The sequence below is a fragment of the Sarcophilus harrisii genome, chromosome 1, assembly GCF_902635505.1.
Source record: "Sarcophilus harrisii chromosome 1, mSarHar1.11, whole genome shotgun sequence".
NCBI lineage: Eukaryota > Metazoa > Chordata > Mammalia > Dasyuromorphia > Dasyuridae > Sarcophilus > Sarcophilus harrisii.
In genome coordinates, this window is record NC_045426.1 from 592,837,271 (window position 1) to 592,864,529 (window position 27,259).

General features: G+C 33.6%; 1 protein-coding gene across 3 annotated transcripts in view; it reads left to right on the forward strand.

Moving 5' to 3' along the window:
* The window catches only part of PKHD1L1 (PKHD1 like 1), a 159,377-nt gene that overhangs the window by 86,906 nt on the left and 45,212 nt on the right, over positions 1-27,259 (forward strand). For all 3 annotated transcript variants that reach the window (XM_023496455.2, XM_031947124.1, XM_031947125.1), the window contains exons 46-55: positions 812-941; positions 2,579-2,820; positions 4,383-4,519; positions 11,913-12,942; positions 16,024-16,215; positions 19,758-19,909; positions 20,188-20,347; positions 21,098-21,269; positions 24,005-24,093; positions 25,977-26,128. In XM_023496455.2, the coding sequence (XP_023352223.2) occupies positions 812-941; positions 2,579-2,820; positions 4,383-4,519; positions 11,913-12,942; positions 16,024-16,215; positions 19,758-19,909; positions 20,188-20,347; positions 21,098-21,269; positions 24,005-24,093; positions 25,977-26,128 (2,456 nt within the window). The remainder of the gene's footprint in view (positions 1-811; positions 942-2,578; positions 2,821-4,382; positions 4,520-11,912; positions 12,943-16,023; positions 16,216-19,757; positions 19,910-20,187; positions 20,348-21,097; positions 21,270-24,004; positions 24,094-25,976; positions 26,129-27,259) is intronic.

Here is a 27,259-nt window from a genome sequence, read left to right on the forward strand (position 1 = left end):
TTGGATTTATGTATGAATGCAGTTTCTTAGAAAAGAAACAGACACATTCCATTTTCTATCTACAATCAATTATTATCAATTGAATTACTATCAGTATAAAAAGTAATCATCATTCCATCTGTAAGATCATGCCATTTTTGGCTTGTTACTTTGTAAAGAGATTTACTCTATTCACTATGCCACCTAGTTGCTAATAATTATAAGCCTATAATTCTTTAGTAATCATGTAATCTATCTAATCCCTCTTTTTAAAGTGAATAAACTGAGGCCCTGAGAGGTCAAACAATTTGTCCAATGTAACACCTGCAATAGTGACAGAGGTTCTGAGTCTTCTGGCTTGTTATTTAATATACTTTTCTCTGACCCCCACTGAATGAGTTACTTGATTTAATGTTTGATTGCTGGGTTTAGATCCTGGCTCTGCCTTTTTATTAAACTTTTTGATCTTAGAAAAATCACTTAATCTCACTGAGCCTCAGTTTCTCATCTATAACGGGAAGAAACTGGATAAGATGGTCACCTCCTTTAGCTATCAATTCTATGATACTTATTGTATAGCAATAAAGAAAGCAGTGTACTTATATTTTTTTTAAAATATGAAGCTCAAGATGAAAAGGTAAAAACTTACTACAAATTGAACATAAACCACAAATAGGTACTATATATTCATATTTATATCTATGTATGTATATATATACATATACACATATATATGTACATGTAAAATCCAAGCTTATAAAGATATAAATGCCTAAGAAAATATATACAAATTTAGAATTTGTATGTTTATTTGGAATTTGTACAACTCTAGGTCTGCCTATTCCTGTGACCTGGACTCGATTGGCTCAGACTGCAGAAGCAGGGGAGAGCACTCTGGTTTTACAGGAAGCAGTAACATGGAATGTAGGAGATGAAATTGTGATTGCAACTACTGGACACAGGTACAGCAAGAGAAGGTCCTAAAAAGTAAAGTGGAATATAGTGGGTGATTCTCACTAAATGTAATACTTCAATTGAATTAAGTGGCATTTGCCAAAATATCAAACTTTAATCAATTTTCTAAATTAGAAGTAATTAAAGAAACAGATGACATCTGCTTAGTGAATATATCTTGCTCATTATAGTTTTGATCCCCCCTGATTACAATTGTTTGTAATTATTGAGGGGAAAAGCCACAAAAATAAAAGTTGATATCCACAAGGCTTTTTTAAATACATGATTATTTAACTAAAATTATCTCTGATTCTTCCTTCTGTTTAATCTTATAGCTCAGCAGACAGCAAATAAAATAAAGAAGACTACCAGTCTAACAATATTGCTAGACTAAGCTTTTAAAAAATATTTTTACTTTCTTGCTCAAAACCCAGGCAATGTAAGATTAAAAATGCTTACATTTATCAAGGAATAAAGGGTAATTCAAGACAGAAAACCACTCAATAATGTTGGGACACACATTTAATTTCAGGGTTGTTTTTTTTAGGAAATTAAGACTCAAGCTGGCATTTTTTGTCACTTTGCCATTTTACAAGTTAAAAATAGACATGCAGATGCTAAAGAGAATTAAGTATATACTTAACTTCCAAGTGCTTATGTTCTGACATGAAGAAAAAAAAAAAACTTTAATAGTGTATTAGCAAAAACATCACATTAGCAAGAATGTCTCAGTTTAATATTTTAAAATCTATTTCATAGAAATGCTTTTTAATGAGAAATCATTGAGAATTGTATCGTTAGATTCTAGCCTAAGCATATTGAGTTTTCTCTTCCTTTTTATCCTTTTTAACCATTTCATTTTCAGTTTCTATGTAGCAAACACTAAACGTATGTTTGGTTGTTATAAAGCATAGAATAAATATATTTCCTATATATTAGAACTTTAAATTCAGTTCAATTCAACAACTAGTTATCAAGGATCCTCAATATGCAAAGCACCAGGCTAGGTGCTTAGGGAGATAAGAAATTCAAACAAAAAATGGTAATTGTGGTACATTATACAATAACTATATTTCAGAACAACATATGATTTCCCAAAATAAATAAAAACCGAATATTTTGGGAGAGAAATTTGAGGGTGAAGAAAAATCAGGGAAAGCTTTCTAGAGTAGGCTTTAAATGAGAGTCTCAAACTAGGAGTCCCAGAATCTTCCATGGAGTCCATCTCAAACTGAGATCCCATAGAGTCCAATAATAGGTTTCAGGGAGTCTGTGAACTTGTAACTTTTAATATTATATAACTGTATTTCAATATAATTGGTGTTTTGTGAATCAGCTCAGAAATAGCAATTCAAAATAAAAACAAAGATCCAAAGATCTGGGCTCTCAATCAGGGTGCAGTACCAATAAATGTCTAAGCCACTGTTCATTTGTGTACCCATGGGACTATAGGGAGAACTACATTGCCTTACATGCCAGTAGATAATAAACAGGCTGATTCATAATTCTTTGAGCACTTATATTCCTTCTCATTTTCTCGCCCACAATATCCTCACAGATACTTTTTAATATAAAACTAATAAACATATGATATGCTTGTGCTTTTCATATAATCTCATGGTTTTATTTTGGGTTTGTTTCACAGACACAGTCAAAAAGAGAATGAAAAGAAGACAATTGCATCAATTTCTGACGATGGCATGTCTATAAAGCTAACCAGTTCCTTGAAATATACACATTTAGGAAAGACCATCACACTTCCTGATGGGACATTATTTGAAGCAAGGGCTGAAGTTGGTGTTCTTACAAGAAATATCCTAGTGAGAGGCTCCAATAATATAGAATGGAATGATAAAATTCCAGCATGTCCTGATGGATTTGATACAGGTATTTCCACAGTGTTAGTATAACTATTTTAATCATGCTAGCCTTAGTTTAGAATTTTCTTGGATTATTTGAAGATACATGAATTTTAAAATTCAAATCAAAGTCCTTGTTGACTATATTATTGTATACTGAATTTAAAAGTGCAGTTAAGGTTCTTAAAAAAATGAAGCATTAGGGAATCTAGGTGGTGCAGTAGATAGAGCACCAGCCCTGAAATCAGGAAAACCTGAGTTCAATCTGACCTCAGACACTTAACACTTCCCAGATGTGTGACTCTGAGCAAGTCACTTAACCTCAACTGCCTTAGGAAAAAAAAAAAAAGTGAAGCATTTCAGTAATACAGTTTAAATAATGAAATATAGGAAATGTGTTAGTTTGAAGGTTGCACAAAAAAAATTAAATACCCTTGAGACAAAGCCTTAAGAAAATCAGTAGTTTCTATAGCAACAGAAACTATTTATGCTTTTGATAGAAAAAGTATATGGTCTTTTACTTTTGCTACGTTTATACACTTGTTTATTCTGCATTGTTTGGATTTTTCCTTGTTATAATCTAGTGTTCTATATAATTAAATTTCAATTTACAAATCTATAAGACTGCAATCAGTGTAGTATCTGAAAAGCTGACAAAAGACTATTCACCTATTCACCAAGTGAGTGCACTTAACCTCTTTTTCTTAATTCTCTAAAAACTAGATAATCCCTATCTTCTGAGAATGTCATCTATAAAAATAGGTATATTAGAAGAGGGGATTGGTTATATACACAGTTATAGAATTCAGCCTGATATATTTTTCCCTGAATATTTCATTCAGTCATGATTGTGACTACAATGAATTCCACTGAACAATTAATAACAAAATTCTTTGCACTACACAGAAAAAGGCTTAGATAAATTCAAATCAATTCACTTTTTATAATATCATTTAGTAAATATCTACAATGTGGATGCAAATGATGTGATGATATAAAGACAAAACAAAGTCCTTAACCTGCCTAAACTCTGAAAAGTTGGTCCTCTACTTGGAAGCAAGGTCATAGAACAGAAATTCAGTCAGAAGAGATTTGATCTTGTGGGATTTGATCAGTTGCTAATTAGTCATATGGTTTCCAGGGGTCCTCAAACTTTTAAAATAGGGGGCCAGTTCACTGTCCCTCAGACTGTTGGAGGGCCGGACTATAGTAAAAACAAAAACTTTGTTTTGTGGCCTTTAAATAAAGAAACTTCATAGCCCTGGGTGAGGGGGATAAACGTCCTCAGCTGCTGCATCTGTTCTGCAGGCTGTAGTTTGAGGACCCCTGGAACTTTAGACAAATCACCTCACATCTCTTAGCTACAGCTTCCTTTTTTTGTAAAATGTAGATTATAATAGTTGCTCTATCTGCCTCAAAGAAATCAAGGATTCAAGATGATAGATATGAGCCTTTGAAAAGTGCTATACAGTAGACTGGGTTCATTCACCTAAATTAGGGAAATGAATCAAAATATCTTTATCAATGTATTTAAAAGTATATGTGAACTATGTAATCACTGATGGAATCATGCATTCACATCTTTTTAAGGGGAATTTGCTACCCAGACATGTCTACAAGGGAAGTTTGGTGAAGAAATAGGAAGCGACCAGTTTGGAGGCTGTATTATGTTTCATGCTCCTGAACCTAGTGCAGATCTAGTTATAGGAAGAATAGAATATGTGGAGGTAAGCAGTGCATTTTAAATAAATTCACATTCCTCTTATGTTGCAATTAAATGTATAACTATCTTAATAATAATGAATAGCTAGCATTAATATGATGTTTTAAGCTTGGCAAAATGCTTTACAAATTTTATCTTGGGGGCAGAGTCAAGATGGCTGAAAAAAGTGAACATATTTTTTACTATTGTTCCCAACGCATCCCTCTAAAGAACTTTTAAGAAGGGCCTCAAACTGAATTCTAAGTGAAACTATAAACAAAAAGTCACCATGAGTCATTTTTTCCAACCCCCAACAGAATGGTGTACAGATATTGGGAATAGGGATTGGCAAGAAGTAAGGTGGAAATGGTACCAGCTGTGGCCTTGGAAGTAGCAGTGGTCGCAGCTGTAAGAATGCCCAATACACAGAGATGCTAAGGGGATTGGTCAGAAAGTGATTTTGAAAAGAGATTTATTTCAGCACTGAAAAGAGGAACATGTACCATTTGGCAGACCTTTTATCCATTACTTATTTCTGGGTTATAGTTCCAGGACATAGGAAAGCAATGCTTGCAGTCATGAAGGTTCAGGGTCCCTACCTGGTTTTGGACAAAGTAAAAACCAGGAAGGAAGTGACCAGACTACTCCATAGATCATATTTCTGTTGGAAGCACTAAAAACTTATAGACCAACAGACCTGGGTATAAAAGTAACAGGATATATAAATTATAAAAACAAGTCAGACATCTTCCTTTCTACTCCCAGAGATAGGCAAAGATAAACTCTAGAATAGAGTCCAAAGTCAAAAATAGATTATATAAATGAGTTAACAATAACCACAAAAAAGAACCTGACCATAAATGCTGTTGTGATGACAGAAAGGCAAGACACAGACTCAAAAGACAATGACTTTAAAATATATACAGGCAAAGCCTTATGGGGAAAAATGCAGATTAGAAACAAGTTTTATAAAAATTTCTAGAAGAATAAAGAAATAGATAAAAAAGAGCAGAAATTTTAAAATCAGAACAGTAGAGGAAAAATTAGGAAAAGAAAGGAAAGCAATACAAGAAAATTATGAAAATATTACTAACAGCTTGGAAAAAGAGGCAAAAATAATAAAGATACTAGTTCCTTAAAAATTAGAATTAGACAGATAGAAGCTTAAAAACTCCAAGACATCAAGAAAAAATAAAACACATTCAAAAGATTTTTTAAAAATAGAAAAAAAATCTTCTATTTATATACTCAAATATCTCATAGAAAAAATAAATAACTAGGAAAAGAGAATGAGAAATAATTTAAGAATTATTGGACTGCCTGAAAGCAGTAATTTTTATAATTTTTAAGCAGTAATTTTTAAAAAGCTTAGGCTTTACATTTCAAGAAATTAAAAAGGAGAACTTCCCAGATATTTTAGAATCAAAAGACAAACTAGCTCCTTTGATTTTCAGGATTTCTACTTTATTATTTTTAGTTTAAGGACTTCGGAAGACATAGTCAGATTTATGGATAAAGGAGGAATTCATTGCCAAACAAAATAGAGAGGTTTATGGTAGGTAAAAGGGATAATTAATTACACAAACTTTTTTGTGTACAAACACAATAGTGTAGCCAAGACTGGAAGAAAACAGGGAAATGAGAAATTTTAGATAGATCATTTTCTCTCTAAAGAGCTCATTTATCAAATATATAAAGAATTGAGCCAAATTTTTAAGAATAGGTGCTACTTCCCAATTGATAAATGGTCAAAAGATATGAACACAAGCAATTTTCAGAATAAGAATCAAAATTTTCAGTAGTCATAAGAAAAAAATTATCTAAATCACTAATAATTAGACAAATGAAAATTAAAACAACTCTGGGTGACTACTTCTTACCTGAGACTGGCTAAGATGACAGAAAAGGAAAATGACGAACACTGGAGAGGATGTGGGAAAATAGTATTACTATACTATCCACTGTTAGTGGAGCTGCGAACTATTTCCATTTTGGAAAACAATTTGGAAGTATGCTCAAAGGGCTATAAAATTATGACCCACTACTACTAAGTCTATGCCCCAAGTAAATCAAAGAAAAAACAAAAGGTCCCAGATGTACCAAAATATTAAAAACAGCTCTTTATGTGGTAGCAAATTAGAAAGTGAGGAAATGACCTTTAATTGGATAATGGCCAAATTGTGGCATATGATTTTGATGGAATACTATTGTAGTGTAAAAAAATAACAAAGGGAGTGTTTTTAGGAAAATTTAGACAAACTATTACAAAGTGAACTGAGCAGGATCAAGTGATCAATGTATATAGTAACAATATTATAGATAGTTAAATGTGAAAGATTTAGTAACTTTCTTTGATTGACCACAATTCTTTTAAGACTGGTAATGGAAAAAATTAACCATCTCCAGATAGAGAGAGTAATGGATTCAAAATGCAGATTGAAGACATTTTTTTCTCTTTTTTTTTGTGTGTGTGTATGTGTGTGTGCGTTTTGAGGGGGAACATAGCTAATCCAGAAATATATTTCACATTATTTCATACATATAGTGGGAATTTCATATCCAGCCTTTCAATGAAGGAAGATAAAGGAGAAGAGAATTAGAAAATTTGGAACTCAAAATAAAAATTAAATTGAAATATGAAACAAATACATCATTTTACCCTCACAACAAACCTAGGAGGGAAGTGGTACAATTATCCCTATTTAACTGGTGAGGATACCAAAGTAGACATCAATTAAGTGACTTTCCCAGAGTCACACAACTAGTAAATATCAAAGGAATCCATGTCCTGTGTTCTATTGACTCCACTATTTGCTGCCTCTATAGTCAGAGATTATTCCTATAACAAAGAGTAGATCAGAATAATGTTCTGATTTGTGAGTGAAGATCAGTAAGTAAAGACTGAAGAGCAAAAGTGAGAAAAGACATAAAGTGAATCAGAATTTGGAGAGCAAGAGGAAGGCATGATATGATTAGAAATGTGAAATGAACAAGAATTGATAGGATTTAAGGAATGTTAGCATAGAGGCAAAGATTAGGCTTTATAAAATATTATTGTATAATAAATAAAAATATAGTAATAGACTATTTCTCTTCATTCATATACTTCCAGATTTCTTTAAAAAAAAAAGGGAGAGGAGAATGTAGTGATCTTAATTCCCTTGCTACTACGCTTTCATATTCAACTCACTATATTTGATTCTTTGATCATGTACCCTTTGCTGATTTGCTGGGAGTACTATCTTCGAGATCACCAGTGACTTACTCTAGTCATTTTTCATGCTTCATTTTTCATAAAATGTTGTCATTACCTAAGATTTTAGTCTTGTTTTGCTCTCATCTCTTTCTATATTCGCTTCTTTAACAATTCTGATCACTTTCATAGTTTTAACTATCACAACTAGATTTGAAAAAAAAAAAACTTGATATAGGTCTCAAATCTAATCTTTTTCACAAGCTCTTGAGAGAAATAATTATTCTTCTCTTGTATCATAACTGATTATTCTATTAAGACCAATTATTGCATTAAGATTAGTTATTGTATTGTAGCCCTCTTTCTACTTCCTCATCCAGAAATCAAGCAGTGTGGGTAATCTTACCCAAACTAAAATGACTTATCCAACTAAAATGACTAAGATCTAATCAAAGAGAATAAATTCTAAATTTAGGCTGATGGGTACATTCCTGCTCATTGTATTTGCTCAGATTAGTCTGGGGAAATGTGGATTCTCCCTTTTGTCAGACAGGCAATATGGAAATTTTGACCAAGATTTAATTGATCTAAATCAGGATCCTCATTGTAATATAACCTAGTCTTTCATTGCAATATTTATTTTCTCATTCATTGTTAGCCAATCAGAGTTGATTGCCAATCTCAGGAACACCCACTCTTTCAAGAGCATATAAACTCTGAGTCACTACCATGAGGGATCTTTGGTCTAAGAAAGATGGCCAAGTGACCAACCTTTATTAATAAACATGCTGGCATTATTAATAAAATGATTAAATTACCCAGAAACCACGTCTCTTTTTAAATGTCAAGCCCTAGGTCTTCAATTTCAATGACCTGATGGATATCTTCAATGAAGGGTTTGAACCACATGCTCTTTAGAAACCCTTTCAGCTCTGAATCCTGTGATTATTGCCTGAATGTCCCACCAGGGACATTAAACTCATCCTGTCCAGGGCCACATTCACAGCATCTCAGAGCTAAAAGGAACTCTGAGATCACCTAACTCAGCCCTTACTTGAATAGTAATTCTCCCTTTAACATTTATAAGTGGTCATTTATCTGTTTGAAAACCTTTAGTGATTTGGGAACCTCTAACTCCTGGGATAATCCATTTCACTTTTGAATAGCTTTCAGTGTAGGAAATTTTCTTTTTAAATCTTGTTTAAATCTATATCTCTTCAACTCCTACTCATTTCTCTTAGTTCTGCCCTTTGGTAGGAAGAAAAAAAGACTCATTTCTTTTCTACATGGTAGGCTTTAAAATATTTGAAGATAGATATTTAGCTTCCCCTGCCCACATCTCTTCTTTGCATAGCACCAAGGAGATACCCATGCTCCTCATCTTCATAATCTCTCTCTCCCTCACTCCTTATATTCGGCCAGTCACTATATTCTTTCAGTTCTACCTGCAAATTGCCTCCTGAAGGTTTGACCTTGAATAAGTTAACAATCTTTTTAGGCCTGTTTCCTCAATCTGTAAAATGAGCAGATCAGTCTAGCTGGCCTCTGAGTTATAGAGTGTGCTAGATCCAGTGGGATCCAGTGGGAATTGAGAGACAATTGTTAAATTTTTTTCATTGTCAACATTTACACCTTTGAAATCAACAAACACTATACATTAAGGCTTGATTTATTGTTTTGTCGACTATCTAGACCAAAGTTTCTTAAACTGTGAGTCACAGCCCCCTTTGGGGTCATGCAACTGAATGTGGGGATTCCAAAATTATGGTTTATTATCAATTAAGGTTTGTTTTGCATACCTACTTTATATACATGTTTACCTGGGATCACATAAAAATTTCTTGTATAAAAAGGGGTTGAGATTGGAAAGAGTTTAAGAAGCCCTAGTCTAAACAATAAAGTGATGGACAAATTTTAAGAATACAGATTTAATTTAAAATGTATCATACATACATGTTTCCTGAAAAACCAATTGCTAAACATTTAACAACCCACCACTAAATATATATACTCTTACAGTTCTAGACTATAAGTGAATGAATGAATGAAAAAGCATTTGTTAAGGACTTACCAATTTTTACTGCATTGTATTTAGCACTGAGGATGCAAATAGAAAAGCAAAGATAGTTTCTGCTTTTAAGAAGTTCACATTTATTGGGGGGAAAATGAGAAATTCTAACTGCAAGTATCATCATTAGATTATAAACTTGAGAAAGTTATCTAATCTCTGGGGGCTTCAGGTTTCTTATATAAAATGAAAGGTTGGCTTACTTAAATCTCAGAGTTTGAGAAGAGGTGATAGTTGAAGTGGTGATGGTAATGGTGACCATTTGACTCAGCTGGAACATGCTGCCTCTTGACTCTCCTTCAGGATGTTCTGATGCTCCTTGAGACCAGGGATTGTGTTCTATCTTTCTTTCTATTCCCAGTTCTTAGCAAAGTGTCTGGTACATAGTAGGTGCTTGATAAATATTAGTTGATTGCCTGATGATTTCAGCCTGACTGATGTGCCTGCCTTGTCAGGGGCAGTTTATTTGCAGTTGATGCCATGATCCTATCAACAATGTTTCCTCCTGGAAAAGGACTCACACATGCAAAAAATGTTTGTGGCAGTCCTTTTTGTAGTGGCAAGAGACTGGAAACTGAGTGGATGCCCATCAATTGGAGAATGACTGAATAAGTTATTGTATATGAGTGTCATGGAATATTATTGTTCTGTAAGAAATGACCAGCAGGATGATTTCAGAGAGGCTTAGAGAGACTTACATGAACTGCTGCTGAGTGAAATGAGCAGAACCAGGATTTCATTGTACAATTCAACAACAATACTATATGATGATCAATTCTGATGAATGTGGCTCTTCTCAACAATGAAATGATTCAGGCCAATTCCAATAGTCTTGTGATAAAGAGAGCCATCTACATCCAGAGGGAGGACTGTGGATCACAACATAGCATTTTTACTTCTTTTGTTGTTGTTTGCTTGAATTTTATTTTCTTATGTTTTTTTGTGCAGTAAGATAATTATGTAAATATGTATGCCTATATTGGATTTACATATATTTTTACCATGTTTAACATATATTGGATTACTTGCCATCTAGGAGAGGAGGTTGGGGGAAGAAGGAGAAATAGGAACACAAGATTTTGCAAGGGTCAATAGTGAAAAATTATCCTTGCATATGTTTTGAAAATAAAAGCTTCAATTAAAAAAAGAAAAAAAAAGATGATCATTTGTGAATAACTTAGTTATTCTTTGCAGTAAAATGAACCAAGGCAACTCTGATTTATGATGAAAATGCTGTCCATTTCCAGAGTAAGAAATGTTGCTATCTAAATACAGATTGAAGCTTAAAAAAACCCCAACAATGTTTCCTCCTTTCTGTCTCCAGTCACCATCCTCTCTCCCTTTTCCCTTCCTTCTTTTCCCTCTCTTTTTTCTTTCCTTCTTCCTTACCTACCCCTTTCTCCTTTCCTTCTTTTTTCCTCCCTCCCTCTTCCTTCCTCCCTCTCCTTCTTTCTTTCTTCTTACTTCCCTCTTTCCCTCCCTCCTTTCTTCTTCCCTCCCTCTCTTTCTTTCTTCCTCCCTCTCTCCTTCCTCCCTCCTTCTCTCCCTTCTTTCCTTCCTTTCTTCTTTCCTTTTTTCTTCCTTCCTTCCTTCTTTCCTTTCTTTCTTAATTGGGATTTGCTCAGACACTGCCAGTAAGTGTCTGAGGCTCAATTTAAATACAGGTCTTCCTGATATCTAAGATGGTATGCTCTCTACTGTATCATCTTGATGCCCCCTTAAAATGAGACTATTTATTAATCCTTAAAGAATAGAAGGTACTTTTGAGATTGTGTAGTTTAAACCATCTTATTTTACAACAAAGAAACAGAGAAAATAAATGAATTTACTGTGGTCCTATAGATAGCAATTAACAGAGAAAGGATTTGAACTCAGATACTCTGATTACAAATCCAAAGACCTTTCTACTGACATTCTAGAAAAGGAAATATCTAAGAAACATGTGAAAATAGTCATAGATTTAAAGCTGGAATGGACCGCAGAGGCCTTTGAATTCCATTGCCTCATTTTTAGAGATGATGAAATTGGAAAGAAATTGATTTGTGGCAGCCAAGTGTCTATGGCAAGATTTTCAAACCCATTCTTTCTGATTGTAACTCTAACATTATCCACTACTATACCACACTGACTCATAACTATGGTTTTTGTATCTAATAGGTATTTCACGCTGGCCAAGCTTTCCGGTTGGGCCGATATCCCATACACTGGCATTTGCTGGGAGATTTGAAGTTCAGATCTTATGTAAGGGGCTGTGCCATTCACCAGACTTATAACAGAGCAGTTACTATTCACAACACCCACCACCTTCTTGTTGAGAGAAACATCATTTATGACATCAGAGGAGGAGCATTTTTCATAGAAGATGGGATTGAACATGGCAATATCCTTCAATATAATCTGGCAATATTTGTACAGCAAAGCACTAGCCTACTAAATGATGATGTTACACCAGCGGCATTTTGGGTGACCAATCCTAATAATACCATAAGGCACAATGTTGCTGCAGGTGGCACTCATTTTGGTTTCTGGTACAGAATGAACAACCACCCTGATGGACCATCTTATGATCCAAATATTTGCCAAAAAAGAGTTCCCCTTGGAGAATTCTTTAACAATACTGTTCATTCACAAGGTTGGTTTGGTTTGTGGATTTTTGAAGAATATTTCCCCATGCAAACCGGATCTTGTACATCTACCATTCCATTGCCTGCAGTATTTAATTCATTGACTACTTGGAATTGCCAAAAAGGAGCTGAATGGGTCAATGGGGGAGCCCTTCAGTTCCATAACTTTGTGATGGTCAATAATGATGACGCTGGGATAGAAACCAAGAGGATTCTGGCTACATATGTGGGAGGGTGGGGTGAAATCAATGGAGCACTGATAAAAAATGCCAAGATAGTTGGCCACCTTGATGAACTGGGACTGGGCCCCTCATACTGTACTTCCAAGGGTCTGCTCCTTCCATTTAATGAAGGGTTAACAGTATCTTCTGTATATTTCATGAACTTTGACCGTCCAAACTGTGTTGCTTTGGGAGTGACATCCATTCTTGGAATTTGCAATGATGCATGTGGAGGCTGGAGTGCCAGATTTATAGACATTCAATACTTTCATGCCCCAAACAAAGCTGGATTTCGATGGGAACATGAAGTCGTATTGATTGACGTAGATGGTTCACTTACAGGTATTGATATTTCTAATATAAAAATAATATTTATATTGTGCTTTAAGATTGCCAGAGTACTTTATGGATGTGATCTCATTTCATCCTCACAAAAATCCTTGAAGGTAGATGCTATTATTATACCCATTTTATAGATGAAGAAACTGAGGTTAATGGATTTGCCCACTTACATGGATAGTTAAAAGTGTCTAAGGCAGGGTTTGAATTCAGTTCTAAATAACTCCAAGACTCATGATCTATCCACTGCACTACCTAGCTCCTTCTATATCACAACATAACATTACTCACATAGTAGAATAGAATGTAACAAAATTATTATCTCATTTGATCCTCACAATAACCCAAGGAGTTGAGTGTTATTATTATTATTAGTAACATTTTACAGATGAAGAAATGAGGCAAATAGAGGTTGAGAGACCTTTGCAGGGTGACACAACTAATATAGCTATATAGGATTTGAATGCAGGTCTTTCTTAGTCTAGACCTGCTGCTTTTTTTCTGTGCACCACATAACTGTTTCAGCATATATGATATTTCCAGATATCATATAATATAGTTTACATGTATTTAATTAATGTATATAAGAGATTATTTTTAACCTTTTCAGAGATTTTTCAGACAATGGACATATTCTATTTCTTACAACTAAATCAGTTTTTGGCGAATTCTCACATCTTTTCAAATTTAATTATAAGAATTATCATAATAGCACATTCAAATATGTAAAGTTTCTCTGTCTATATCATCTTATTTAGTCTTCACAAAAGCCTTACAAGATAGGCATTGTTATCTCTTTTCAATAAATAAGGTAAATAGGGCATGGTGAGGTTAAAGAACTTGCCCCTGGTTCCTCAGCTTAATAAACTTCAGAGGTAGGATAGGAACCTAGGGGTAAAAGGGCAGATCTTGTTCTGCCCTAATAATGCCAATTTTGAGGTGGCATATCCTCCTAGAGAACACTGAGATACTGAAGAAAGATGGGTTCATGCCATTTTGGTTAATAATAGATTTTATTAGGGTTAATTGGGGGAACTTCCACACAAGAAGCCAGTCTTGGGTAGCAGCAGAACAAAGTAAAATGGTCAGGCCAGGTTTTATATAAAAATTGAACAAAGAAAGTATAATGCCAGTGATGGCCCAAGTTCTCCCAAGGCGTTGTTGGAGCTTTTTTGCTACTTGCATTCTCTGTGGAATCATAGATCATATTCCCAAGTTGTGATTCCCACTGTACACCAGTGCTCTAAATCCAACATTAGCCATTGTGCTATATAGCCTCTTAAGGGAAGAGTAGTATCTTCTAAAGCAATTATTCATAGTTCATTACCTTAGAAAATTGAAACAAGGCTGACTATTCAGTACGCACTTATCTGGAATTAAAGAAACAAAGAATAAGATTTTCTTTTACAAATTGTATACTCTTCAATGATCAGGAAAAAAGTCTAATGCCAAATAAGTTGACAAGTATTTACTTTAATATATATATATATATATATATATATATATATAAATAACATGGAATTAATACAGATTCAGCCCATTCTGACTCCATAAGAACATACAATTATACTTAATATTCTTGGCAAAAGCCCCTAGATAAAATAGGATCCTATTATGCCTGGTGAGTTATCAAAGATAATGTTATATTAAGCAGAGTTTTGAGGTTGAGTATTTTGTTGTATTGTGATTTTTTGAAAACTAGAATATTCAATTAACCAGGACCCAATTCATCAAATTCAAAAAACAAAGTTTATTGAAAATATATAGTATTATGCTAATGACATTATGATACATTCTCTTTCTTTTACATATATCTAATATAATAGATTGATAAAAACATTTTGGAAGCATTATGCTTCTTTGAATTCTACAAAGTTGTTTTAAGGAAGTTTTTAAAAATTTTTGAATTTTAAAAGTATTTGCATTTTTTCTTTTCAAATATAGATTCAAATTTGATCAGTGGGTTAGCATTTATAGATTCTTTGATCATTTAAATCAGATTTGTTTCATAACAATAATAACACTTTATATCTGTGTAGCACTTTTTAGTTCAAAGGCCTGTATTATAGTTTTATTTTATTCTCACCAATGTTTCTGTGAGCTTGAATAGAACTATATGTTATTTGTCAATTTTATTTATTTTTTGAGATGAGTATGCTATAGCATTTGGAGTCCTAGACCTCAAGGCAGGAGAAGCCTGGATTCCAATTCAGTTTCTAACACTGAATATGTGATCATGAAGAAGTCATTTAATCTTATTTAGCTTCAGTTTCCTTATCTATTAAACAGAGATAATTAGTATAATATCTACCTCATTAAGTCTGTGGTAAGGATCAAATGAAAAATGTAAGTTAAATGCTTTGCGACTCTAAAGTTATGATATAGAATGTCACCTTTTGTTCTTTTTTAAAAATAATTTTTAAAATACAAGTACTTATGTTTTATATGATTGAATAAATATAACCTATATTTGACTACTTACCATCTCAAGGAGGAGGAAAAGGAGGAAGGGATAAAATTTGGAACTCAGAACTTAAAAACAAATGTTTAAATTTTTTTTTAAATATATAATGGGGAAAATAAAATATTATTTATAAGATCAAAAACTTTAGGTCAATGAATTCAGAAAGAAAATAACAAGATATGTGATTAAATGGATCATAGGTATTGCACATCAGAGCTATAACCAGGATATGGTGATCAGGGCTTTGCCCAAGGGTGCTGACCTTAGAGGATGCCAAATTTAAGAGATCTTAAGATCCACTTGTAGTCTTTTAGCAGATAGAATTAGCAGGCCTTTACATTTAGTTAGCAAATGATAATTGGTTTAAAAAAGATGGAGTAAACAGAGTTAGAATGAGATAAATTCCTTATCCTCTGACTTCCTATTCCCTCACTGAGCAACCTCTCTTCTTTGGCTGGTCACTTAGGGACTCTGTCCTTTCTTGTTCAACTGAGGTTTTGTGGTCATATCATTTGCCAAGGATGAGAAAATTATGGCTCTATTGTATATGGTAAGTAATTCATCATTTCTTAATTTTCTACAGTGAAATAAAAGCAATAAAATCTATGTTTATTTCACAGAACACAAAGGACACTCAGTTGTTCCCCACAGCTCGTTGTTAGACCTTACACACTGCAAACAAGAAACTGAATGGAGCATCGGTTTTCCTGGATCAGTTTGTGACTCCTCTGTCAGCTTTCATCGATTAGCATTCAATAAGCCTTCCCCTGTCTCTCTGTTGGAAAAAGATGTGATTCTTTCAGATTCTTTTGGCAAGTTAAATTTAATTGTTGTACTCCTTATAGAGCGTATATAAATGTGTTTGAGGGACCTCAAATGACTTAAACTATCATTATCAACAATAGTTTTAGATCATTATTTTATTAGCTTTCCAGTGTGGATACTATTATTGTTCTTATCTATAAAATGGAGATAATAATAGCATCTTTTTCAAGGCAAGGTTATTGTGAGGATAAAGTTAGATTTATTGCAATATATCTTACTTGAAAGTAAGATATTTCTGCAGACCTGAAACACTACATAAATGTTAGCCAGTATTATTGCTATTAATGATTACTGTTTGGGCCATTATTAGGTTGTTATTATTAAATGAGATGAACATTAATAGCTATTGTTATTAGTATTAATAACTGCCAACATAAATAGCACTTTAAGATTTGCAAAGCACTTTACATATTTTATCTCATTTTATCCATCCAAAAATCTCTGTAGGATAAGTGCTATACTAAAGCTATAAAGATGTCACCAATAAAATTTCTCTTTAGTTATATCTGGGCTTATCATGGTCTTTGAATAATTCACTTTGATGTCCATGATGCAAGTTTCTTCCTAGTTCCTGCCCTGGAGCAGGATTCCATGGTGTTGTTTGATACCTCCCAGTTTAGGGGAGTGAGGGTGAAACAAGGAAATTCCTGCATAGTTAGTGGCCTGAACCACTGGACAAACAAACTGACATATGAGATACATGTCTTGGAACTGGAGGGCCAGAAGTGGGAAAGATTATCTGGAAAGGAAGCAGTCAAAAACCAAGATCAGTGAAGTGTAAGGGACCTAGCACAGAGCTAGATTGGGAGAGAGGTTAAGAGGAAAGTTTGACCCTGAGGTAGATAACAGGTATTCAAATTTAGAAAGATCTTGCAATTAAGTGTATTCAAAGTTCTGTGAGTATAGTTAACTGGCCCAATGTTTCTGTGCATATGTGTGCCTCAGTGGCTGAGCTCTGTAGTTTCCTCTGAATTAGGTTTAGCTGGATAGCAATTACTGCTGCCAGCTTTATTGTTCTCATGGAAACCACAGTGTCTAAGCAGTAGTATGTAATAATAAACTATTCATAGCTTCACTTTTGTCATATGGTAGAAAAAAATGTTTAGAGTTGGAGTGAGAAGAATTGAATAGAAATTCCTCTTCTGTCATGGATGGATGGCTCCGTGGATGACTAGATAAATCATTTAACTTCTATCAGCCTCAGTTTCCTCCACTTTGAAATTAGAGTTTGGATTATACAAATCTATTATCCTTTCTGGCTGTAAGATCTCTTTTATCTTACTTTTGAGGATGCTGTACTTGCTATTTGCTTGAGTTTCCAGTAGATGGCAGTAGAAGTTGTGTCCTTTGTAAGAAATTCAGCAGCAATTGCTTTTCTTTTACTATGCATGGCTGGAGAAGATTCCACAGTACAATTTATGTCAGTAAATTAAATTATTGGGAAAATGTACTTTCTTTGAATATACAAAATTAACAGTGATAAAAATGGGCAATTTGATGAAAAGACAAAACCAAGAGTGTGATATAGGCAAAAAACCAAAAAGATTATTTGGTAAAATAAACATAATTTTCAGAAATAGTCTCAGTCATCAGTTCCCTAGTCAAATTCTCTAGCAGAGTTTTTCCTAGCAGAAAACTTTTTTAGATTTTATTTGCTATAATAAAATTTTATTGAAATGGATTTATGAATTTTCCCTCCACTGATGTAGATTATAACCTATCCTAACTGCCCATCCTGTTTGACTTTTGCCACTTAACCATGTCCTTGTAAAAGGTCACTCCAAAATCCTAGAGGCCTTTTTTGACATTAAGAGGGTACCAGTGGAGCTCTGATTTTCTAGTTATCATCTTTTTTTCTTGCCACATGACCAACCCAACTTCTCTTCTTATCATAAAACTCCTTAATGATTTCCTTTGATAAAGTATGAGTGGAAAATTAAAAACAAATTTAATTTTTCAGAACCCTCATGTAATGTTGTGACCAGTTGGTTAATATAAAGAAGAGGGCAGCCAGGTAAAGGGCTGGAAGTCCAGGAAATATAAATATTGCTTAAAGAAATAGGAAGTGTTTAACTTCGAGAAAAGAAATCTCCAGGGAAACAGGACTGTTAAAGAGTTTGTTTTCAGGTCCAACCTGAATCCAAGTAGAAGGCTTTTTAAGTAGAAGGGTTAGACTTCTTCCCTTTGGTCCCAAGGACTAAATTAAGTACAATGGAAAGAAGTTGCAAAAAAGGCAAATTAAGGCTTCAAATAAGAAACTTTCCTAACAGAACTATCTAAAAATGGAATGAGATACTTTGGAGATTGCCCTTTTCTCTCTCTACAAGCACCACTAGTACCCTTTAAAGAAAGACTGATGATTCCTTACTGGATAGTTTATAGTGAGAATTCTGTTTTTAGTTATGGATTGATATAAATGGCCAACTAAAGTCCCTTCCAAATCTAAAATGTCATGATTCTGTGAAATGACTTAAAATGTGAGTGCCCTCAGCATCAACTTATACCATCTCTACTTAAGTGTACTCCTGACTCATGCCAGTATAACTTATTCTCTCTTCTTTCCCAATGTGGACTATTGTATTGTAACCATTTCCCTGTTGCCACCTGTCCCAGCACCTGAGTTTAATCTTCTCTAAAAGCTTTGGAAATAAATGGCTTTAGTGTATTTTGGTCCTTTTCAGGAATCACAACTACTCTATTTCCAAGCTTACTGCTTCACTTATGAAAAATCTCTGGGCCTGCTCTCCCTCCTTTCCCCAAAGAAAGTCAAGTTCTTAATTGTTTAGATATCTAAATAAGCTACTCTCCTTCTTAGGAATTGAACGAAGCATACTGTCTTTGGTTTCTGCACAGCACCTTTTCAAACTCTTCAAAAACTTACTCCTTCTTTTGGTTTCTTGATGTCTCTGCCCTATATAGAACATGACCAGCATGTGATACTAGACCACTGATTATGTTTTCCTCTCCCATCTCTGGGAACTATAGTTTAACTTAAAATATAGATGAGAAGATAAATCATTGACTTATACTGTCGGCCAAAATTGCAAGATAATTTTAAAAATTCTTATCACTAAAATATAAATAAACTTAAAATTATGTTTTGAATGGAAAATAAAAGGTTTTTAGTATTTTATAATGGGAAATATTTAGAACTTTATGTAAAGCAAAGAATTTGTAGAGTAGGAATTTTTTACCTCGGACCTATGAATATGGCTTTAAAAAGTATTTTAATAACTAGTTCAATATAAATGGTTTCCTTTGTAATGCTATTTGTTTTATTTGAGGAATTAAAAAAAATATTATTCTGAGAAGGAGATCAATAGACCTCATCAGACTGCCAAGTGTTCATAACACACAAACTTAGTTAGGAACCTTTGTAGAGTATATGCAATAAAATATTTTTTAAATAATTCTGAATAATACTAAAAGCTAGACAGGGATTTCCTATTTGTAATTGACTGTTGAAAATAGAAGCCCTTCAGAAGTACTGATAGATATAATTTGGTTTTTTTCCCATGCTTTTATATAGGCACAAGCATTATTCCATTTCAAAAGAAACGACTGACTCACATGTCTGGATGGATGGCATTGATCCCAAATGCAAACCATATTAACTGGTACTTTAAGGGTGTAGAACATATAACTAATATATCCTATGCTTCCACATTCTATGGATTTAAGGTAAGAAAAAAACTCTTAAGAAAACAGTAGTTCACATTTCTTTAGCCCTTTAAGGTTTCACAACTACCCTAAGAAGTACCTACTGCTAAGCGAGCAAATATATTACAAATATATAATCAATTACAGGGGAAGGTAAACCAAAACTTTCAAAGCTCTAAAAGTCATGTAGCAACTAAGTAGTTATATACAATTGTAAAAATATACTGTCTTAAATTATCCCCACTAAAACATAAAGAAAATCACAATGTAGTTTTTCTTTAAAAAAAAAAAACACACAGGATGAAGACTATGTGATAATATCTCATAATTTCACTCAAAAGGCTGATATGTTCAATATTATTGATATGAGGAATGGATCCTCAAATCCACTTGACTTGAACACTAGTAGAAGTGGAGACTGGCACCTTGAGAAGAACACTAGTACTTTATACTACCTAGGTGGGTATTCATTGATCTATTGCTGTGCTTTATTCCAGTGTTTTGTTGTGCCATCTAAGTAATACTGAGTTCTCAATGGGTAGGTGAGCCAAGCAGGATTTCACACTATACCTACCAAACAGGAAAAGTTTCAGTATGGAATTGGCCATGGATTTATATGCCTGCCCTCTGAAAAGCAACCTAAGTTGGGCAAGGCTCAAGAAATCAGAGGTCCTTGAAATGTTGAAGTCTGCATTCACCAGGAAGGGGTTATAGTGTTAATTAATGCTTTATATGACTTATACTCCAACATATTTTAATTAAAGACCTAGATCTGACTTCCTGATATCAACTTAAGTATTCCGACAAAGTCTTAACATTTTTTCTTTTATAAAGAGGCCAGATATGTTCAAAAAGACACCAGACATTATAATTTTTCACATTATTATGCAACCTTTGTACTTCATTACTTTGGGGAGATTGAAAATGTTTATGAAAAAGTCTAACAATTTTTGATTATGCTAAATAACCTATGTCAACATTTACCCCAGAATGAATTTCTAGAAATACACTTTCATGATTTACATTCACTTTAGATGTATTTCTCTCAAAATATCCATGATCATAATATATCAACTTTAGGATATATCAAAGTTGTAAACCAAAAATAATTGTCAAAAAATGCAATTTTTTTCTAAATTATAGTTTTTTTAGATATAAGTAGTCTTTGGTAATGGAATGTATTAAAGCTATTTCTGCTGTTGCTTTCAGTGTCAGGAAGAAATTATCTGTCTTCAAACCAAGCTACTTCAAGGACATTAGATCCTGGTGTGAAAGATGTTATTGTGAATTTCCAAGCTTACTGTTGCTTCTTTCAGGATTGTATTCCCCTAGATTCTCCTATACGAATTCCTCCTCCTAGAAAACGTCCAGAAATATACAAGTATGATAGTTTTCCATTATCTTTCTTTAAATAATACTTTTCCTATCATATCATTCATGATGGTGTTCTTTCTTATGTATCATAGTAATCTTTTTACTCCCATTAGATTTATGCATATTTATATGATGTAAAATTTTATCTTAAAATTATTTTATCTTAATGCTTTTTTCCTATTATTGTGCTAATAATAATAATTATTATTATTGAGTTCTTGGTCACAATAATAACCTCTAAGTTTCACATTGTTCCTATGGGAAAAAATAGAATCTACTTTGATGTTTTGCTTTACAGTGAAATGTTTTATAAAGTAAGTAAACAAGCAAAAATTAAGCAAGTGCCTTTTATGTGCTAGGCACTAAGCTAAGTTGCTGGACATTCAAAGGCAAAAGCAAAGTAATCTCTGCCCTCAGAAGCTTGCATCTTAATGGGGAAGATAACATGAATATTTGTATACCAATATTTATATGGATATGTATATAAATATGTATATGTGCATGCATAATTGTTTACATGTATGTGGGGGGGTATTGTGTACATATGTGTGCATATATGTGTATATGTATGTATACACTCCCCACACACAACAAATAAAAAACATATATATGGTAGGGGAAAATATATATATTATATCCAATATATATTGGAGGGGAAAATTGAACAAGTAGAAGGTTGCACTTGATCCAGATCTTGAAGAAAGTGAGTTAATTGCATGAAATAGAGTGAAAGAGAGTTTGAGGCGTGGGAGACTGTTGGTACAAAGGCATGGAGGTGGGAAATAGAATATCTAGATCACAGGATGCACAGAGTGATATACAAGAAAGTGGTAGTGTGACTGATTGAGAAGGGGCCACAATAGCCATCTATTCCAACTTCCCATTTTGTAGGTAGGAGATTAAGGCCCAAGAAATTTGAGTTTCCCAAGCTGACACAGGTAAGAAGCGTAAGAATAGAGATTTGAATTCAGGCTCTCAGAGTCCAAAGGACATGCTCTTTCTATTGTACCATCCTGCCTCATTAAGTCATGGTAAGATTATGCAGACATTTAAATGCTAAATGGAATTTATTTTATCCTAGAGGCTGACAGTCTTCGGAGTTCACTGCATAGACGGATGTGGTTTCTAGGAATTATGCACATAAAAAGAAGGAAGTGCCTATATTTCATTGCACTTTATATTTGGTCTACCTTGCACTATTTCTATCTGTATTTACTTAATATGTATTTAAGAGGTTTGAGAGATGATAAATGATACAGTAGATTGAGTACTAGACCTTTCATGAGAAAGGAAGATTTGAATCAAATCCAGTTTCAGAAACTCATTGGTTGTGTGATCTTGACAAAATCATTTAACTTTTTTTGGTCTCAGTTTCCTTATCTGTAAGATGAAGACAGAACAGCAACTGTGTCTCAGCATTGCTATGAAGATAAAGTGAGATATTTGTAAAGTACTCAGTTCAAATGTCATGAGCCCTTTCCTGTTCTCCTCCAGTGTTCATGCCCCTACACTCAAACTATCTCATATTTACTTCTTATATAATTTGATTGCATATGCTTATACATTATATATGTTGTCTCCCCTGTCAAAATGCAAATCCTTTGATGGAAAGAATTGTTTCATTTTTGTCTTTGTATTGTAGCACTTGTAAGAATGCTTATTATAGAAGACATTTAATTATTTTTTATCAATTTATTAGTAACCTGTTAACAGTGGATAGAGTGCCAAGATTGAAGGGAAGGAGAGAGAAAGAAACAGAGAGAGAGACAGAGACAGAGAGACAGAGACAGAGAGAGAGAGAGAGAGAGGGAGAGAGAGAGAGAGAGAGAAACAGAGAGAGAGAGAGAGAGGGAGGGGCATAAAGAGAGAGAGAGAAAGAGAGGGGGAAGGGAGGTAGGAAGAGAGAGAGAGGGAAAGGGAAGGAGGAAGGGTGGGAGAGAGGGAGAGAGAGGAGAGAAAGAAGGAGGAAGAGAAAGAGGGTGGGAAGAAAAAAACATACTGAGGTGATTAGACCTCACAGGCAGTAGGTTGTCCTAGAGTAAGTCAGCACTAGTTAATGATGGAAGTTCCCAAATGAGACATTAGTAGAGGTATGATTTTGAAATCCGGAAATTTAGGTACAGGGAATGAAAGCAGGGAAATGGGTTACTTCGCAAAATAGAGACTCCAGGAGGAGAGGAAATAAATTGTAAAGTTTACCATATATATGTATGTATACATATGTATGTATGTATGTATATGTATGTATGTATATGTATGTATGTATATATACACACACATAAATAATTTTTCATAGAGAAAATTTTATTCCATATAATATCTTTAGTATCAAAGTCATTAAATATTTATCAATGTATTCAGTTTGCATTTTTCCATACTAAAATACTACTTTGGAAATATTAAATAGGATAATATATTTAGCAAATATTTCCCATAACCTCTGAACACAAACCGCATTATCCCTGTTCTAATGAAATATGAGTCAGTTGTGTAATATGGAGAAAATAAAAATCCCAATCTTGAACATATTATTTTATTCACCGTAAATATCTGGTCTTTCTCATGATATTGTAAACTCACATAAAAACAAATGAGCAATTTCTTAGCTGAAATGGACATTCTTTTATCCCAGACATCTTGTATGAGTGTCTTACAACTCAGGGACAGTTATGCTACAAATTTTTTGACAATGTTGATGGTGACAGTGAGAGTGGGAATGAATTGATTTTTTCCCTCTTCCAGCTTATGGTCTAATGATTCTTTTTGGCAGTCATCACCAGAAAATAATTATAGTATCCCTCAAGAAGGAGCAAATGTGGTGATTCCTGAAGGTAAGCATATAAATAGATTATCCCTATGCTTATGCTACATTCAGGAGACTCAGGACAGAGGTGGATATTTTTGTTGTTTTTTGTTTGTTCTTTGTTCTCGAAGAAGACCATGACACCAGGGAGGTGATGCCATGACATGCAAGTGAATTGGATCTAAGTAAGGGAGGACTGTGTCAGGTCACCTGCCTTTCTCCTCAAGAACCACCTGGGTCTAGTGGACAAATATAGATCAGAATGGCTGGAGATGGCCCTGGATGCAATGGGAGATTTTGGCTTTTTTAATCTAAGGTCTTCAACAGGTCTCAGTTTTACTGAGACCACATCTATTCAAGATATGAAGGAATAAGCCTCTTTTCACCATTGGAAGCTGGAGCTCTGACACTGTGTTAGATTAATGAGACACAAAAGTACTAATTCTAGAAGCTGTTAAGAGATAGAATAAAGGGGCATTGGCTGGGACCAGAAAGCAAATAAGAGAAAAATATCTGCCTAGGTCTGCTACATTCATGCTTTATCTCTTTTCCATACCACTTTACTTTTTTATTTTCCTTATGTTTTTTCTCCTCTCATGGAGAATGTTTGGTACTTCTTGTTCCTCTGATTTTGTCACCAGATGCTAGATAGATAAGAATAACTGAGGAGATAATTTTGGCCATTTATAGATAGTCTATGAACATCTATAAATTGATTATTCTTTATTTTATTCAAAATTTGTTTTGCCTTCTTTCCCTCAAGCACTAATGAAATAATTTTGAAAAATCCAGTGTGCTTTGCAAACACAAAAATGAAAGGAAAGAGGTATTGAAAAATCCAGTGTACCTTGGAAACACAAAATGGAAGGAAAGACATTGCTAATCCTATGTAGGGACTTCTAGTAGTGGTAAAGAAAATGAAGAATTTTGATTTAATTTAATATATTAAGTATCCACATTGTGTGCAAGTCACTATATTACATAGTGAGGACAGAAATTCCTGCCCTCAAAAAAGCTTATTTTCCATTGTGAAGAATAGATATGTACCTATAAATACCTTGAGGGAATAGAAAAAAATAAGATTGAGGAAATCAAAAAAGGTTTCATTTAGGAGGTAGATCTTAAAAAGAAGTAAAAGATTACAAGAAGTTGAAAGTAAGGATGGAAAACTTTCTAGACATGAGAGACAACCTGTTTGGAAGCACAGAAACTTAAAATGAAATACTAAAGCCAAGGGACTTTAGAGTCTAGTTTTGCAGGAACACATAGTTTATGAAAGGAGAATTATGAACTAAATCTAAAAAGGTAAGTTAGAACAATATTATAGAGGACTTTAATTTCTGGGTTGAGGATGATTTTTTATTTTATACTAGAAAAAACAGGAAGCCATAAGAGTTGTTTTGTTTTGGTTTTTTAGCAAGTTAATACTATAGAAAAATTAAATGTATAGCTATGTGAAGAGAAGAATGTGTGAAAGCAGGTTTATAGCAATAAAACTATTGCAATAACTAATCCAGATGGCAAGCAATGGAAGTATAAGCTAGAGTGGTGGCATATTGTAATTTAGAAGAAAAGAATGAATGCAAAAAAGGTGTAAGGGAAGAATTGAAGGCAGAATTGAAAAGATTTGGGAATTGATTGGATATGGGAAGTAAGAAAGAAACTGTAAACTTGGATGACCCAAAATATCATAGTATCATCAATAGAAACAGGAAGTTTAGAAGAAGATAATGAATGATTCTATTTGGGACTCAGGGAAAGAGGTTGGCTTATCTTTAGAATTTGACTGGGAATAAAGTTGGAAGCCTGAGTTAATTGATAAGATTTTATAGCATGAATATATACATTGATGTGGAATGTACTCTGCAAATTATATTATTTGCATGCTGAAATGAAAGTATTCTTTTCTAGGTACATGGATGGTAGTAGATATAGATATTCCATCACTGGAAAGGCTTATTATTTTGGGAGTCCTAGAACTAGAAGATCATAAAAATAATGTAAGCACTGGGAAACCTATCTACAGAAAAGTTGTATTGAATGCTACCTACATATCAGTGCAGGTAAGAATGAGGAGGGGATTTTAGAAATATGATTCCTTACCAATTATGGCAGATTGTATTATATTCTATACAAATATAGTTTTGAAATATTCACTTCAACAACCACTTCTCAAGTTTCTGCAACATACAAAGTTCTATGTTAGGTAATGGATTTACAAATAAGATAAAGAATATTCACTGCTCTCAAAATGTTTAAATACTACCTGATAAATATTCAGTCAACAAATAGGTAATTATCAAGTGCCAACTAGATGATGAGGATACAGATACAAAGAATAAAACAGTACATATTTTCAATGAGCTTGAATTTTAAAAGGAACACACAAGTATGTATGTAAATACATATAGCATTGATAAAAATAGGTAAATGCACATGTATATACATATTGTATATATGTATATATGCATACACATATATATTATATATATGGAGACATATATATGTGTGTGTATATATAAATTGAGTACAAGGGTAGTTTAGGAAGGAGGATGGTTGCAGTTAGAGGGATTAGAAAAGGCTTTATGTAGACAATCATGTCTGAACTATAAATTATAGAAAAAAAGGGGCTCTATAAGATGGAGGCAAGGAGAAAATATGTTCTAGACATGAAGGACAGAAAGCACAAAAACACAGAAATAGGAAATGGAATCCTGAAAGGCCAGTTTTACTGAATCACAGTGTAAGAAAAGAAGAGCAATGAGGTCAGAAGATAATAATAAAGGAGATATACTTTTATGATTCAAAAACCCAAATCAGTTTTAGGTTAGGATTAGATGAGAACTTCCTACTTTTCTATTGTACCATTACCCTGATTCCTTAGGCTGAGCTTTCCTTGGGAGTGGCTGTCATGTTAACATTGTGTAAACTATGCTTACCCCATTATCTGAACCTTTTTGGTTTGAGTTCAAGTTTTATGTAGATTATTCATATAAATGATTAGGTAAGATGGGACTAAACTTTAAAACAGATTTGGTGAGATCCTGAACTAAGGACTTCCTTTGTGTCATTACTTAGCAAACATAGAGTTAATGAGTTAGTAAACATAGAACTAATTAATGATAGAAGTGCATTAAAGGTGAAAGTCTGATAAAAATTCTTCAGCAATTTGTACCATATCTTTACCATTCAGT